The sequence below is a fragment of the Lycorma delicatula genome, chromosome 1 (assembly GCF_047948215.1).
Source record: "Lycorma delicatula isolate Av1 chromosome 1, ASM4794821v1, whole genome shotgun sequence".
Taxonomy (NCBI): Eukaryota; Metazoa; Arthropoda; class Insecta; order Hemiptera; family Fulgoridae; genus Lycorma; species Lycorma delicatula.
This window is the reverse complement of record NC_134455.1, coordinates 163,223,103-163,235,756: the sequence shown is the minus strand read 5'-3', so window position 1 is coordinate 163,235,756 and position 12,654 is coordinate 163,223,103. Positions and strand designations below refer to the sequence as shown.

The 12,654-nt window shown below is 31.1% G+C and overlaps 1 protein-coding gene across 1 annotated transcript in view; it reads right to left on the bottom strand.

The window, feature by feature from the left end:
• Positions 1-12,654, bottom strand: part of LOC142325106 (ubiquitin carboxyl-terminal hydrolase MINDY-3 homolog) — an 86,857-nt gene that overhangs the window by 61,783 nt on the left and 12,420 nt on the right. The window contains exon 2 of the mRNA XM_075366454.1: positions 4,154-4,296. Coding sequence (XP_075222569.1) covers positions 4,154-4,296 — 143 coding nt within the window. The remainder of the gene's footprint in view (positions 1-4,153; positions 4,297-12,654) is intronic.

Genomic DNA, 12,654 nt, shown 5'->3' with positions numbered 1-12,654 from the left:
AAGAGTACGTCATGAGTGTTCCAGTTTGGATAGTGAGTGAATGCAGGAAGTTGTTCGGTGAGTTTTTAGTGAACAGTAGTGAAGGTAACAGAACAGTATTCTACTCATTCATAAAATGTAGGATAGTTCTGTTGTAAACAGTAAAAGTAATATTATTTGCAGAAAGTGAACTGTATAAACATTAGACTGTTCTATTGTTATCTTGTTAATACAATATTAGTTCCTATTAGTCATTATAATGTTTTTAGTAAATTGGACTGTATTTTAGCTTTTATAATTACGTCACATTAAATAAATCTTGCCCTTTCTACTTTACTATTTTTTAATATGCATTATCACTGTTATTATTTATGTTTTATTGAAATAAGAAGTTCAGTTGAACTTTGATAGTGGAAGATTTTGGGCAAAATCAAATGCAACTAGAATATTTTGCTTGTCGGCCTCTTGCCATTGCGAAATATAAATCTTTTTAATAGTCTAATAACTCCTGTATTTTCTGATATGAAGGTCAAAGTGAGATGTAATTAAATTAGTTGGATCATTTTATCATATAGCTGTTGATTTTAACAAAAATCTCAAACATAATTATGTGGAAATCTAAATGAATAATCAAATTATTTTTAAAATTAGAATAAGAATGTTATTTGAAAAAAAAATCAAGTCTCTTTTCTTTCATTTTTTTTCAAATAATACTCTGACACAAGTTGAATAATTTAACATCATTAAGATCTGAATTATCGCAGTACTTGTAAAAATTTATTCAGAGTCATAATGCGACTTTTTTGAGGTACTGAAGTGATCTTTAACTAAATACCACACTATGCCCTATTGTGTATACCTTGTGTTCAGTGTCTTTCGCCAAATCTCGTGCATTTTCAATTATTTTTATTCATATAATTCTCTATAATCAAAATTTTAAAAAATATGTTAGAATAGTACATACATTGAACTGTTTATGTTCATATAACCAAACACTTTGTTGGGGTTATAAGTATTATAGACTTTAGAATGAAAGATGTCTTTCATTCACCTAGACAGATATTCATCTTATTGTTATTTTTAACTGCATAAAATAAAAAACTTAAATTGTTACGTCCTTGTTCGTTACATAAATGAAATCTAGCTTATAAAATTTCATTTCATTTTTTTTCGTTCACCTTAAAGCTGATGGTGGCTAAAAGATACTTACTGAGTAATCATGGGGATCCTAGTTTTTGAATAGTCTAAATTTAAAATTTATAATTGATGTAGTTTGATTCTCAGAAATGTTTTTCTTTCTTGTAAGAATTTTCTCATGATTGAAACCAGATATTGAAATAGAAGAATAAGCACCTTGGGTATTAGTTTGATAAGACTTAATCAAGCAATTGAGATTTTAGGTGCAGTCAAATTTGTAAGATACATAATTTCACAAACTGACATTTTCTCAAAATGTTGCAAAACTTTTGGCAAGTAGATTTATTAAATATCCAGATCCAAATTTCCCCTGATCATAAGCTTTGTCTATTTATACTTTGACTAAATACCAAAGAAATTCTGCTTTTAAAGAAAATAAGAAATACAAAATATCACATACTGAAGTATTCCTTTTTATGTGATTATAACCCTTTTACATTTGATGCATAACACTGATTTGGTCAAATTTTAGCTCTAGCATGGCTTCTTAAGAGAACAAATTAGAAAAATAAATCCTTTCAGTTTGTCCAAAAGATGTGTCTGCATCCGTTTCATAAAACTAATTAACTGATTTTTGTTATGCAAATGGCAAAAGTCAGAACTGTAGTTTCTATACATTTTGTGGGTTGTTTCTTCCTACCTCATACAAATTATTATAAGGTAAATATATATAAAATAAATGGTTTTTGTTATCAGTAACAACTGAAACAATACAACTAACTGTAACCTAAGATGTTTGTGTAGAGAACCAAAATATATGTATACTAATATATGTATACTATCATATTAGCAATTAGTAAATATGTACACACTTGAATGATGCTATTATAGATGTACTCCTCAACTGTGAGTTGAAGAATGGGTATATCATGATATCAGCTTGGGCAGTCTTGATATTAGTATACAGATGGTTCACATACTTAAACAGAAAATCTTTTCTTGAGCCAAATTTGGTTTCTCAAAAGTTCTGTACTTATGTCTTAATTGCATATTCTGAGAAACGTGGTCTAGGTCATCCTAAATTAAAGTGACTGCAAAATTCACTCTGAACAACCTCCACACATTTGTTTTTGTGAAATCCTCTGATGGCCTAAGCAAATTGCACACTGCTCCATTGATTAATTATAACTAAATCCCAAAATGGTGTAAATTGGATTCCATGTTAATCAGTACTCTGATCACCTAGGGTTACCAACAACACAATTTTCAAAATTTCCCATCCCCTTGAAACACCTGCACAAATAATGCTAAAAGTACCTGTTTTGCATTTATTTGTTAATAATATTGTCCTGTGTTCGTAGTTCAAACAAAATGTTAAGAACTAACAAACTAAAAATGTCTTATAAATACCATTTATTACCTTAAAGACATATAAAAATAAATAACAAGGATAATGCATATTAAACAATAGTAAAATAGAATGGGCAAGAAGATTTGTTTAATGACAGTTAAATTATAAAAACCAAAATACAGTCCAATTTACCAAAAACATTAAAATGACTAATAGAAACTAATAATTATATGAATTTTAGACTGTTCTATTGTTATCTTGTTAACTTTCTACAAATACTGTTACTTTTACTGTTTACAATAGAAATACACTTTACGAATGAGTAGAATATTGTCACTTTCACTACTGTTTACCAAAAACTCACTGAACAACTTCCTGCATTTACTCACTACCCACACTGGAATACTCGTGACGTACTCTTCACTCATTGTTACCACACGCTAACTGATATTGCCTCACTGCAACTGCATCGAACTCATGTGTTGGATACCACGTTTGCTTACTTTGTACCAAAAATGCAATTGAATGAACATTTCCAAGGCTGAAATGAAGCAATACTGCTGGAACAGTTTAAGCAAAACGAGTCAGATTTTTTGCGTAGATTCATAACTGTAGATGAAACATGGCTCCACCACTACACTCCTGAGATGAAACAACAGTCAAAACAGTGGACTGCAAAGGGTGAATCTGCTCTGAAAAAGGCAAAGATGTTTCCATCGGCTGGGAAGGTGATGGCAACTGTTCTTTGGGATAGTAACAGAATTTTGTTTATCGATCATCTTCAAAAAGAAACTTTTAAAACAATAACAGGACAGTATTATGCATCATTACTTTGCAAGCTGATGGCAGAAATTGCAAAAAGATGACCACATTTGAAGAAGAAGAAGAAGAAAGTGCTTTTCCATCAAGACAATGCGCCTGCTCACACGTTGATGGTTGCCATGGCTAAAATTCACGAATTGTACTTTGAATTGGTTGACCACTCACCATATTCACCAGATCTGGTCCCAAGTAACTTTTTCTTGTTTCCTAACCTTAAAGTTTCACTTGGAGGAAAGTGATTTTCATCGGATGACGAGGTTATTGCATACATAAACGCCTAGTGAGGAGAAAGAAGTCAGCTACTATTTGGAAGCATTAAAGAGGTGCAAAAAGTGTATTGACTTAGAAGGAGACTTTGTTGAAAAATAAAATTATAGTTGACAGAAAAAATATGTCTTTCTATGTTAAACTCAAAACTTTTCAGACAACCTAGGTATAAAGCTATAAAGTAAAACGTATAAAAGCTAAAATTTACATTAAATTTTAAATAAATATAAATAATTAACTGATGTAATCAGCTGATTAATACGTAGGGGAAAAGTGTGAATGTGAAGTGAACTGTATACGAATAATGATTACAAATTTCAAAATGTGATCATCCAGATATGTCTCCACTAAACAATGAAATCATTTAATAAATTTTCCACATTATAAGAGACCCCAAAAGAAATAATGGAAGTTTTAATAGGAGCTATTCTAATCTTTATCACTATTTATGAATTACCACTTTTGCAAATACAAGTTTGCAAAATTTGCATGGTCAGTTAGGAACTCATTTTACATTTACTGTAGGGATTTTTCATCATGAATTAGGGTGAATACACCCTAATATTAACCATTTTTAACATCAATCAAAATTATTACCTCCCGCCAGTTGCTGCAGTTTGAAGACCAAGTTTCTGTAATTAATGTCTTAATAATAAATGCTTGAACGGGAGCTAATACCGCACATGGTCCACCTTCCCACTGTATTAAGGCAGTTGGTTCATCTGCACTAAAATTGAAACCTGAAACAATAAAGTTTTATTATTAATTACAAAATTACAAGAAACTAATATTTCTCACTAATGATTTCTTCAGGTTTAAGGTGAAACTAGAATAAAACACAATCTACAGACTGAAAAACCATAAATCCATTCTACAACAGTACGACCTCACCGACTGTCTAACTCCACTGTCATACCCAGAGCTGTCATATACTCATGTGCTAGAGTTAATCAGATTTTACTACGCAAGTCTATTTAAACATTCAAACAAATAAAAGTGCTCATGCAGAAACAAGTTATAAAATAGAAATACAGGCAGAAGAGGGGATGGAGGTGGAGAAAGAGAGACAACTGAATACTTACTTCAATTCTGTAGATGAAGGTAAAATGCAACCAGTCTCTTGCTTACCCCTCATAAAAGTACAATCTCTTTTTCTAACAGCATCACTAAGACATACAATTATGATGTGACACAAAGAATGTCATAAAAACTATTAACACTTCAAAGAACAAAACCACACCTTAAAAATCACAAAACCATCTAACAGCACAATGAGACACACAGAATGCCACTTTTATAAAAGCAAACAAAGGAAAGGTCACTGTTTCATCATTAACAAAGAATTCTGTAAAAAAATACCACCACATAGAATATCAAATAATTTTATTTGAATGATCTATGTGATGAACCGAGAGATAAATATCAACAAACAATAAAATAACTCTCTAACAAACCCAAACATGTGATCACTAAAAAAAAAGAAACGTCAGCTTAAATTAATTAAACCTTAAGTTCTAGGTAAAATGCCCAATTCTGAAACAATTACTTGTTGAACAATTCAAGAATGCAGCTACGAAATTGATTAGTGAAATAATTCTTTTTTATATGCTCTTGAACACTTTTATAGCAATTACTTTTCCATCAGAATGTATTTTAACAATAAAAAATATTTTTAAATCAATGAACAACTTAAAATTTGGCAATGATAACTGGATCAAAAGTATTATAAATGTAATTTAATAATTAATTTTAAACTGAAATAATGTTTAAATAAACAATTAAATCACTGTTTCTATTCTTCCCTAATAGATTCAATACTGGAAGGCCCATACTCACTTTTTATTATACATTTTTAATGTTATAGGTTGTATTCAAATGTAAACATAAAACTATTTTATTCTATTACGTTTGATTGTTATTGTCTTGGACAACAGTACAAAGGAGCCAAAACAGGAAATCAAAATCAATAAAAATATGTTAAAAAGGAAATTATACGAATATGTTCATTAATTCTTGTTTTGTTACAAGCAGAGCAGGAGCTACATGTATATTATAAAATGAAGTAATGTAGGAATTACAATAAACAAGCAAATAATAAGTTTTGTGACACAATCCAGTAGTTTGGTATCATTTTACTACATTTTGAATGTAGTTGATCGCACTTGTTAAAATAGCTCCTTTTATTCTTCAAAATTTGAATTAATATTATAAAATAAAACTGTTATTAAAGTTATCATCAATTTCATACATACAATTTAAATGAATTATACATTTTAAACTCAATATTTAAAATATTAAAACTATATTTACATAAAGTTTAAAATACCAAAAAAATATAAAGTATAAAATACACTTTTTTACAACAAAAAATTAAATTAAAATTGTTTATAGAATTATTATTAGTACACATATGGTATAATACATCATTAAATTATTTTTTCTTTGTTGCATTAAGTTAGTTGTTAATTGTTCAAACAAAACAGGATTTTCTTTTTGTATTTTAAATAGCAACATAGACTGCGGTATATATATTTTTTCTTTTTTAGGCTCAGGGATCATGATTAGGTATTGCTTCAGAGGAAGAGATGAAACGGCAATTTTTTAGCATGTGAAAATGCCATGCCTGACTAGGATTTGAACCCAGGACCTCCAGATGAAAGGCCAAGACACTACTACTCACACCATGGAGGCCGGCAACATAGACTGCAGTAAAAAGAAGTTGACAGTTTCCAAACAGTTAACAAACGTTTTCCAACATCCCATTTCAACTAAAAACCCTAAGCCAAATGTGAACTGAAAGAAAATGGTTTGAACTGTTAGAATTTTGAAAAAACTTTTAAAAAATTATATCGAAAAATGAAACCCTCTAGTTAAGATGTAGACTTATCTGAATAACTACAAATTTGCAACTAAATTTGTAAGGTACCAGTTGTGAAGCTATACAAAAAGTATCCTGTTTAGGAGTTTATTTTAAGTACATGCCTGGTATCATTTTAAAGAGAATTTCTCCCCACTATCTATTAAATTGATAGCACATCAGAATTAAATGATGCACATACGTGTATACTGTTGGTTTGTTTTAGTAATTCTTAAAATAAGAATGAAATGTTTTATTGCAGCATAAACTATTTATTACACTGATAAGACTTCCCCCAGCCAGTAATTCTTAATTTTAAACGTTCCAATGGGAAAACATTTATAGTGCAGGTATTTCTTATTGTTTGCAGTGGTGTTTCATGAGTCAAAACACACAGGTAATTTATACTGTCACACTAGATTTTTGTTCGTTCATTTCTTTGGTGATTGGCAAGGCCTTTAAAAAAATTGTAGCATCACCGGAACATTTTTCACAGTAAGCAGTTTTACAAAACAAAATTCAATTTTAAAGTAACTGTTTTTAAGTATGGAAAATAGCTACACCATTTTCCATTTAAGTAATTCATGGAAGGGGTATCATGTAAACCTCTACCTAACAAAATTTATTCGTCAAGTAAGAGAAAACACAAAATGTACATAGTTTACTGCTTAGTATAGTTTATATTACAAATATTTTAATAATAGGTTTGCAAAATGGCAATGTTTGAGTGATACAGCTTTAGTTTGAAAAAAATTTATGTTCACAATCTTAAAAAATGAATCATCTTTAATTTGATGAAGTGATTTTTTTAAAAACTCTGCAATGTCATCAACTAATCAACCAACTATGATTATCTTTTAAAATGGCATATTATCCAGGACTTAAACTGCTTAACTTAAACAGAATTTGAATAATGTATTTTATGTAAAAGAATATCATTGAAAAATATTAGAATTGATTTTTTTAAAAAATCAAAATCTGTAGCAAGATGACTAAGATAACGAGTACAAAAATGTGATAAACAAAGAGAGTTGTAACAATCATAAGCAAGACATTTACATTACAGAATTAATCAGCTACTGCAGTAATTAAAACAATCATTACAAGTATATTAATTGTTACATACTTATTTACTTAAATTTATCTCGATCTTTTTTTAAATAATTACTTATAAATAATATAATAATAATTACTTTTTTCTTAATTTTTACTTATAAAAAGTTTAAAATAATCTTTTCATCAAAATTGTTACCTGGCTTTTCTTTTACACTTCGTAAATTTTTTTTACAGACTTCAATAAAAGGACAAGGTCATAAATTTGATCTGTAATCGTTTTTTAATCTCACGCCTAATCCATTAAAGTTTTCAGATTCTTTTTTTGTTTTGCATAGAAAGTTTGCTACAGATCCTGTTGTAAATTTTCTTTTAGGTAACTTGGGCAAAACATTTTTAAATAAAAAATTACAGACTACATTAACTACATTGAAATTTGTTTGTCTTAACATTCCTTGGTACATGAATTCCATGGATTTTTTGCTGTAATGATACACCTTAAAGTTATTCCTACATTCAATGTATTTTTACTCAAAAATTCTGCAAAATTAATTGAAAAACATAATGTAAAAAAAAATCAAGTATGGAAGTATACTTGATTTTTTTTTCACTTTTTTTTTACTTTCACAGAAACTTTATTTATCCAGCTCTATTTCAGTCCTAGTCGTCTATTTAAACAATTTTTTTGCATCAACTTTCTTATTTTTATAAAGTTACATCCTGACACCGTACGGGAAGACACCCTCCATGTGGCAGTTTTGATCACCACACCTGAATCCACCAGGACAATCGTGGAGTCTGTCTCGGAAGGCGCCATGACCAAAAAGAAATTGCGTTACATACTTGTTAGGGTGAACCCAAGGGGCGCCCCGCAAACCAACACCGTCTGGGATGAGGTCATGCGTATAACGTACACCCTCTGCCTCATCCCATCTGGCCTACCATAAAGTACTGCCATGCCGTTCTATCTCGCGATTTTTTTCTGAAGTCTATTCACATGACTTCTTAGCAACATAACGCTGCTGCTTTTCTGATGCAATTAAATCGATAGGTTTCACGCCTGCAATCATCAAGATTGCCTCCCGTGAAATAATACGGTAACTTCCCGTTACCGTTAACAATATAAGGCGTTGAGCTCTTAATAATATTATCCCGATAGCTTTTAAATTTTAGCCTATCTGCCCAAACAGGCGCCGCATATAGCATAATTGCCTCGCACACACCTTTACACAGGATACTCATAGTCTTAAAATTAAAACCCCAAACAGGATTGACCACGCGTCGAATTTTGAAGAAGGCACGACAAGTCTTCTCCGCGACGTAATTAAGGTGCTTCTTGAGCTGTAATCTCTCGTCAAGAAACACCCCGAGGTACTTTTGAACTTGAACATATTTAATACGAAGGCCTGACATTGAAACACGAACCTGAGGCCTCACTGCAAAACGGCCTTTAAGAAGATCACTGTGGTCTTCTCCAGGCTGAACGTCATCTTATGTTGATGACCCCACAATTCAAGTATCCTGCATGCCTGGGTGCTCGGAACTCAACCAACCACCCTCCACGAGCTTCCTTCGACCAGCAGGAATCCATCGTCGGCATAAGCCACGATGAGGCAGCCGCCGGGCAATCTCAGCCGCAGGAGGAAATCAAACTCCACCACCGATAACAATGGACCCAACACGCTGCCCCGAGGACAACTCTTGGACTGCGTCTTGCCTACCTCATGTCCGCCCACGCGGAGCAGCACATCCCGATGTCTGCAGTAACTCTACATTACTCGCAGTTCACTGTCTCTTTTGTAATTGATTAACGACAGAAAGCCACCGTATGTTATTAAACACACCGGAGATGTCCAGGAAAATTTCCCGAACATATTCCTTCTCGCTAGCTCTTACCAGACTCATCACGCGGAGTATGGCGTCCTTGGTACCCTTTCCGAGACGAAACCCGTACTGATTTTCCATCAATAAGCTTTCTGAGATCAGTCTCTCACTCATATGCAGGTACAGAACCTTTTCAAAGACGTTACCAATAACCGGCAGCAACGTCAAGGGCCTATACGACAAAGTAACAACCAACGGTGTCATCATGCCTTGGCGTTTCTCGCAAACGTTTTTTACATGTCAATAACAAACAAAGGAGGTAATTATCGCCAGGAAAAAATATAAGCCACGAATGCCGAACGATGGGTAAACTATTAGGAACTATTATTTTCTAAAAGCTGGAGAAAAAATAGAAATAAAAGTTCACAAGCAATATTTTTAGAGTTATACACATTCAAAAAGAAATTTTAATGTAATTTTTTTTTACATTTTGTTGCCCAACCCATATTTTTGTTGGGAATGACACATCCATATTATACTAAAAAAGTTAAAATAAACTTAAAATATGATATTTTAAAAACACAGAAAATGTAACAAATAATACATTTCCATTATTAAACTTTCTATGTTTTGAAGTCGGCGACAAATTAACGGTTAGCAAATTTTTGATAATTGTCTTTAATTTCGTGCCGGCTTTAAATTATAAAAATTTAAAGATTAAAAAAGTATTACAATTTTTATTTTAGCGCGATCTTGAAAGCGATGTCGAAACACAATCACTATTTACCCCCTGCATTCGTTCGTTGTGCTTAGAAATCAAAACCGAATAAAAAAAAATACAAGATAATCGTAAACGTTCAATATTCTGCTCTCTTTGACATCAAAACGTGTCCAAAAATTATGCAACTGTTGTAACTTCTTGTACCGCATGACCGGTAAAACGTAGAAATCTGTAACTCCAATGGATCTTTTCACAACCAATAATACAGACTGCTATTTTGTCATAAAAATTTTCCTACGTTAAATATTAAGTACATTGTTTTTAATATAAAATATTTCACATGATTCATTTCTAATAAGTGGTATAATGTTTTAGCTAAACCTTCCATGCAATTGTTTCTTATGCTCTAATTGTAGCTGTCAAACTTATTAAGAACGTATAATATAATTCATTATTGTTAATAACAGATTTTAAATATAATTTAAATTTGACTACTTATTTAATTATTCAGTAGGAGAAACGCTATAACAGTCGTTTAAATTTGTATAATGTATTTAATAAAGAAAGCGTATTCAGTCCCCAAAACAACGATGACGATTTGACAAATCAACAAGCCGAATTTCACTTTGGAAATAAAAAACGACTCTTTTAAACTAAACTGTTTAATTCTTAAAATAACTCTTAATTTTCAAAAATTATTCAAAAGAAACACAGGACTTTCGTAACATCATAAAAACTATCAGTCTTAGCGGATACCAAAATGTTTCTAAACCTTATGTTCAGCAAAACACTGAAGTTTTTCTTTTCATTGTTACAGTTTGGAAGACGTAATTATATTTAATTGGTATTAAATAATAAAATATTTTAATTACCTGCTCTATTTAAAAAGCAGATTGGTTGGATATGCCAACAAAAAATGGGCCTAATTTAAAACATAAGTATATATCACAATGCAACTTTCCTTCTATGAAAATTACAAGTAGATATCCATCAAAATATGAATGGATATCCAAAAACTAAGCGAACTTAAGAGAACAGGTTAGGAAAATTTTGCTACGAAAAAGAACCAAGAACTGCTCAGAATAAGCAAACATAAAAGAAATTTAAGAAAATTAAAAGTATGAAAATAAAGAACAGAGCTGAAAAGCTAAAATCTCAAAATGTTTTAAAGTATTAGCAAACCTTACCTCAGTAGGGAAAGTAATACACGAGGAAAAATAGATCTAGAAAAATAAATTTAGATGCGAAAACTTAAATGAAAATTTATCAAGTGAAAATAAGAAAATTAGCAACTAATTTAATAAGTATTTTCCAGCAGCAACAATTAAAATTAAGCAAAACAAGAAAATGACATACATTGATTCAAATTATCTTAAGAGATAATTTCAATAATTATACTAGGCAACAAAAAAAAAAGTATTTTGTTTTCTAACTGAAATGGGTGATTTGGATTGTTTATTGGGTAAGAAAAAAGAATATAACTTACAAAACCCGTTTTTAGCTCCTATTTTATTCATATACTGTTTTCAGTATATAAGTAATGATCTTCATTACAGGAAACAACAATGTAAAAATTGAATTTACATAAAAAACTTTATAAAATGTAAAAATCTTTTGTCAATCTGTAAAAACTAACTTTATCATCAAAAAGATTGATGATAAAAGGTGACAAAAGATTCCATTGCTTAAGCCTAGATTGTAAGAGCTCGGCTTTGTTTTTAGGTAGGCTTCGAACCATTTTACATTGTTAAAGAAAAGAAAATTAATTATTAAGAAGTTAATACTGTTATTAAAAATCTTTATCATTACTGTTTTTATGTTTCCAAATGCTTCCTTTTAACTTGCCGCTTGTGCTCTTGATCTGGAACATTCCTTGCTAATGTCCAGCAATAACCTGTAGGAATAGACACATACCATTTGCCCTGATACCTCCACTCCATGGGATCAATGTCTTGAAATCTTTCATGATGTTTGTCGCTTACCTTTCCACAGCTGTTAGGGAAAAAATCCAAATGTGAGTGGAGGAAATGAATTTTTAAAGACATATTGCATCCTAACTTATGGTATTTTTCCAGAACCTCCTTTATATTTTCAACATGGTTTTCAGCTACTTTGTTGCCTAAAAACCCCTTAACTACCTTTTCAAAAGCCTCCCAAGCTGCTTTCTCACTGATGTTAAGTGCATTTTTAAAGTTTTCATCTTTCATCAACTGATTTGAAAGCCAACAAAGATACCTTCTTTGACTTTGGCATCATTTAGTTGACGAAATTTTCCTTTAAGATATTTAAACCCCTCACCATCTTTATCCATTACCTTTACTAAACTCTTCATCAAACCTAACTTGATATGTAAAGGAGGCATATGATTTTACTACTGTCAATGAGAGGATTGTTTATAATATTTTTTTCTTCCCAGAGCATAGTCTCCTGTGTGGTCACACTTTTACTTTGTAAAGAGACTTCCTAGCATGGCTGTTCCATTCACATAAAAAACAGCAATATTTTGTGTACCCCAGCTGCATGCCCAGAAGTAAAGCTACACCTTTCAAATCCCTAGACATGGCATTTATGTTCTTCATACTTGATAGAATCCAAAATGTCCTATGTTTCCTTCATATCCACAGCAAGGCCCAAAGGAATGGA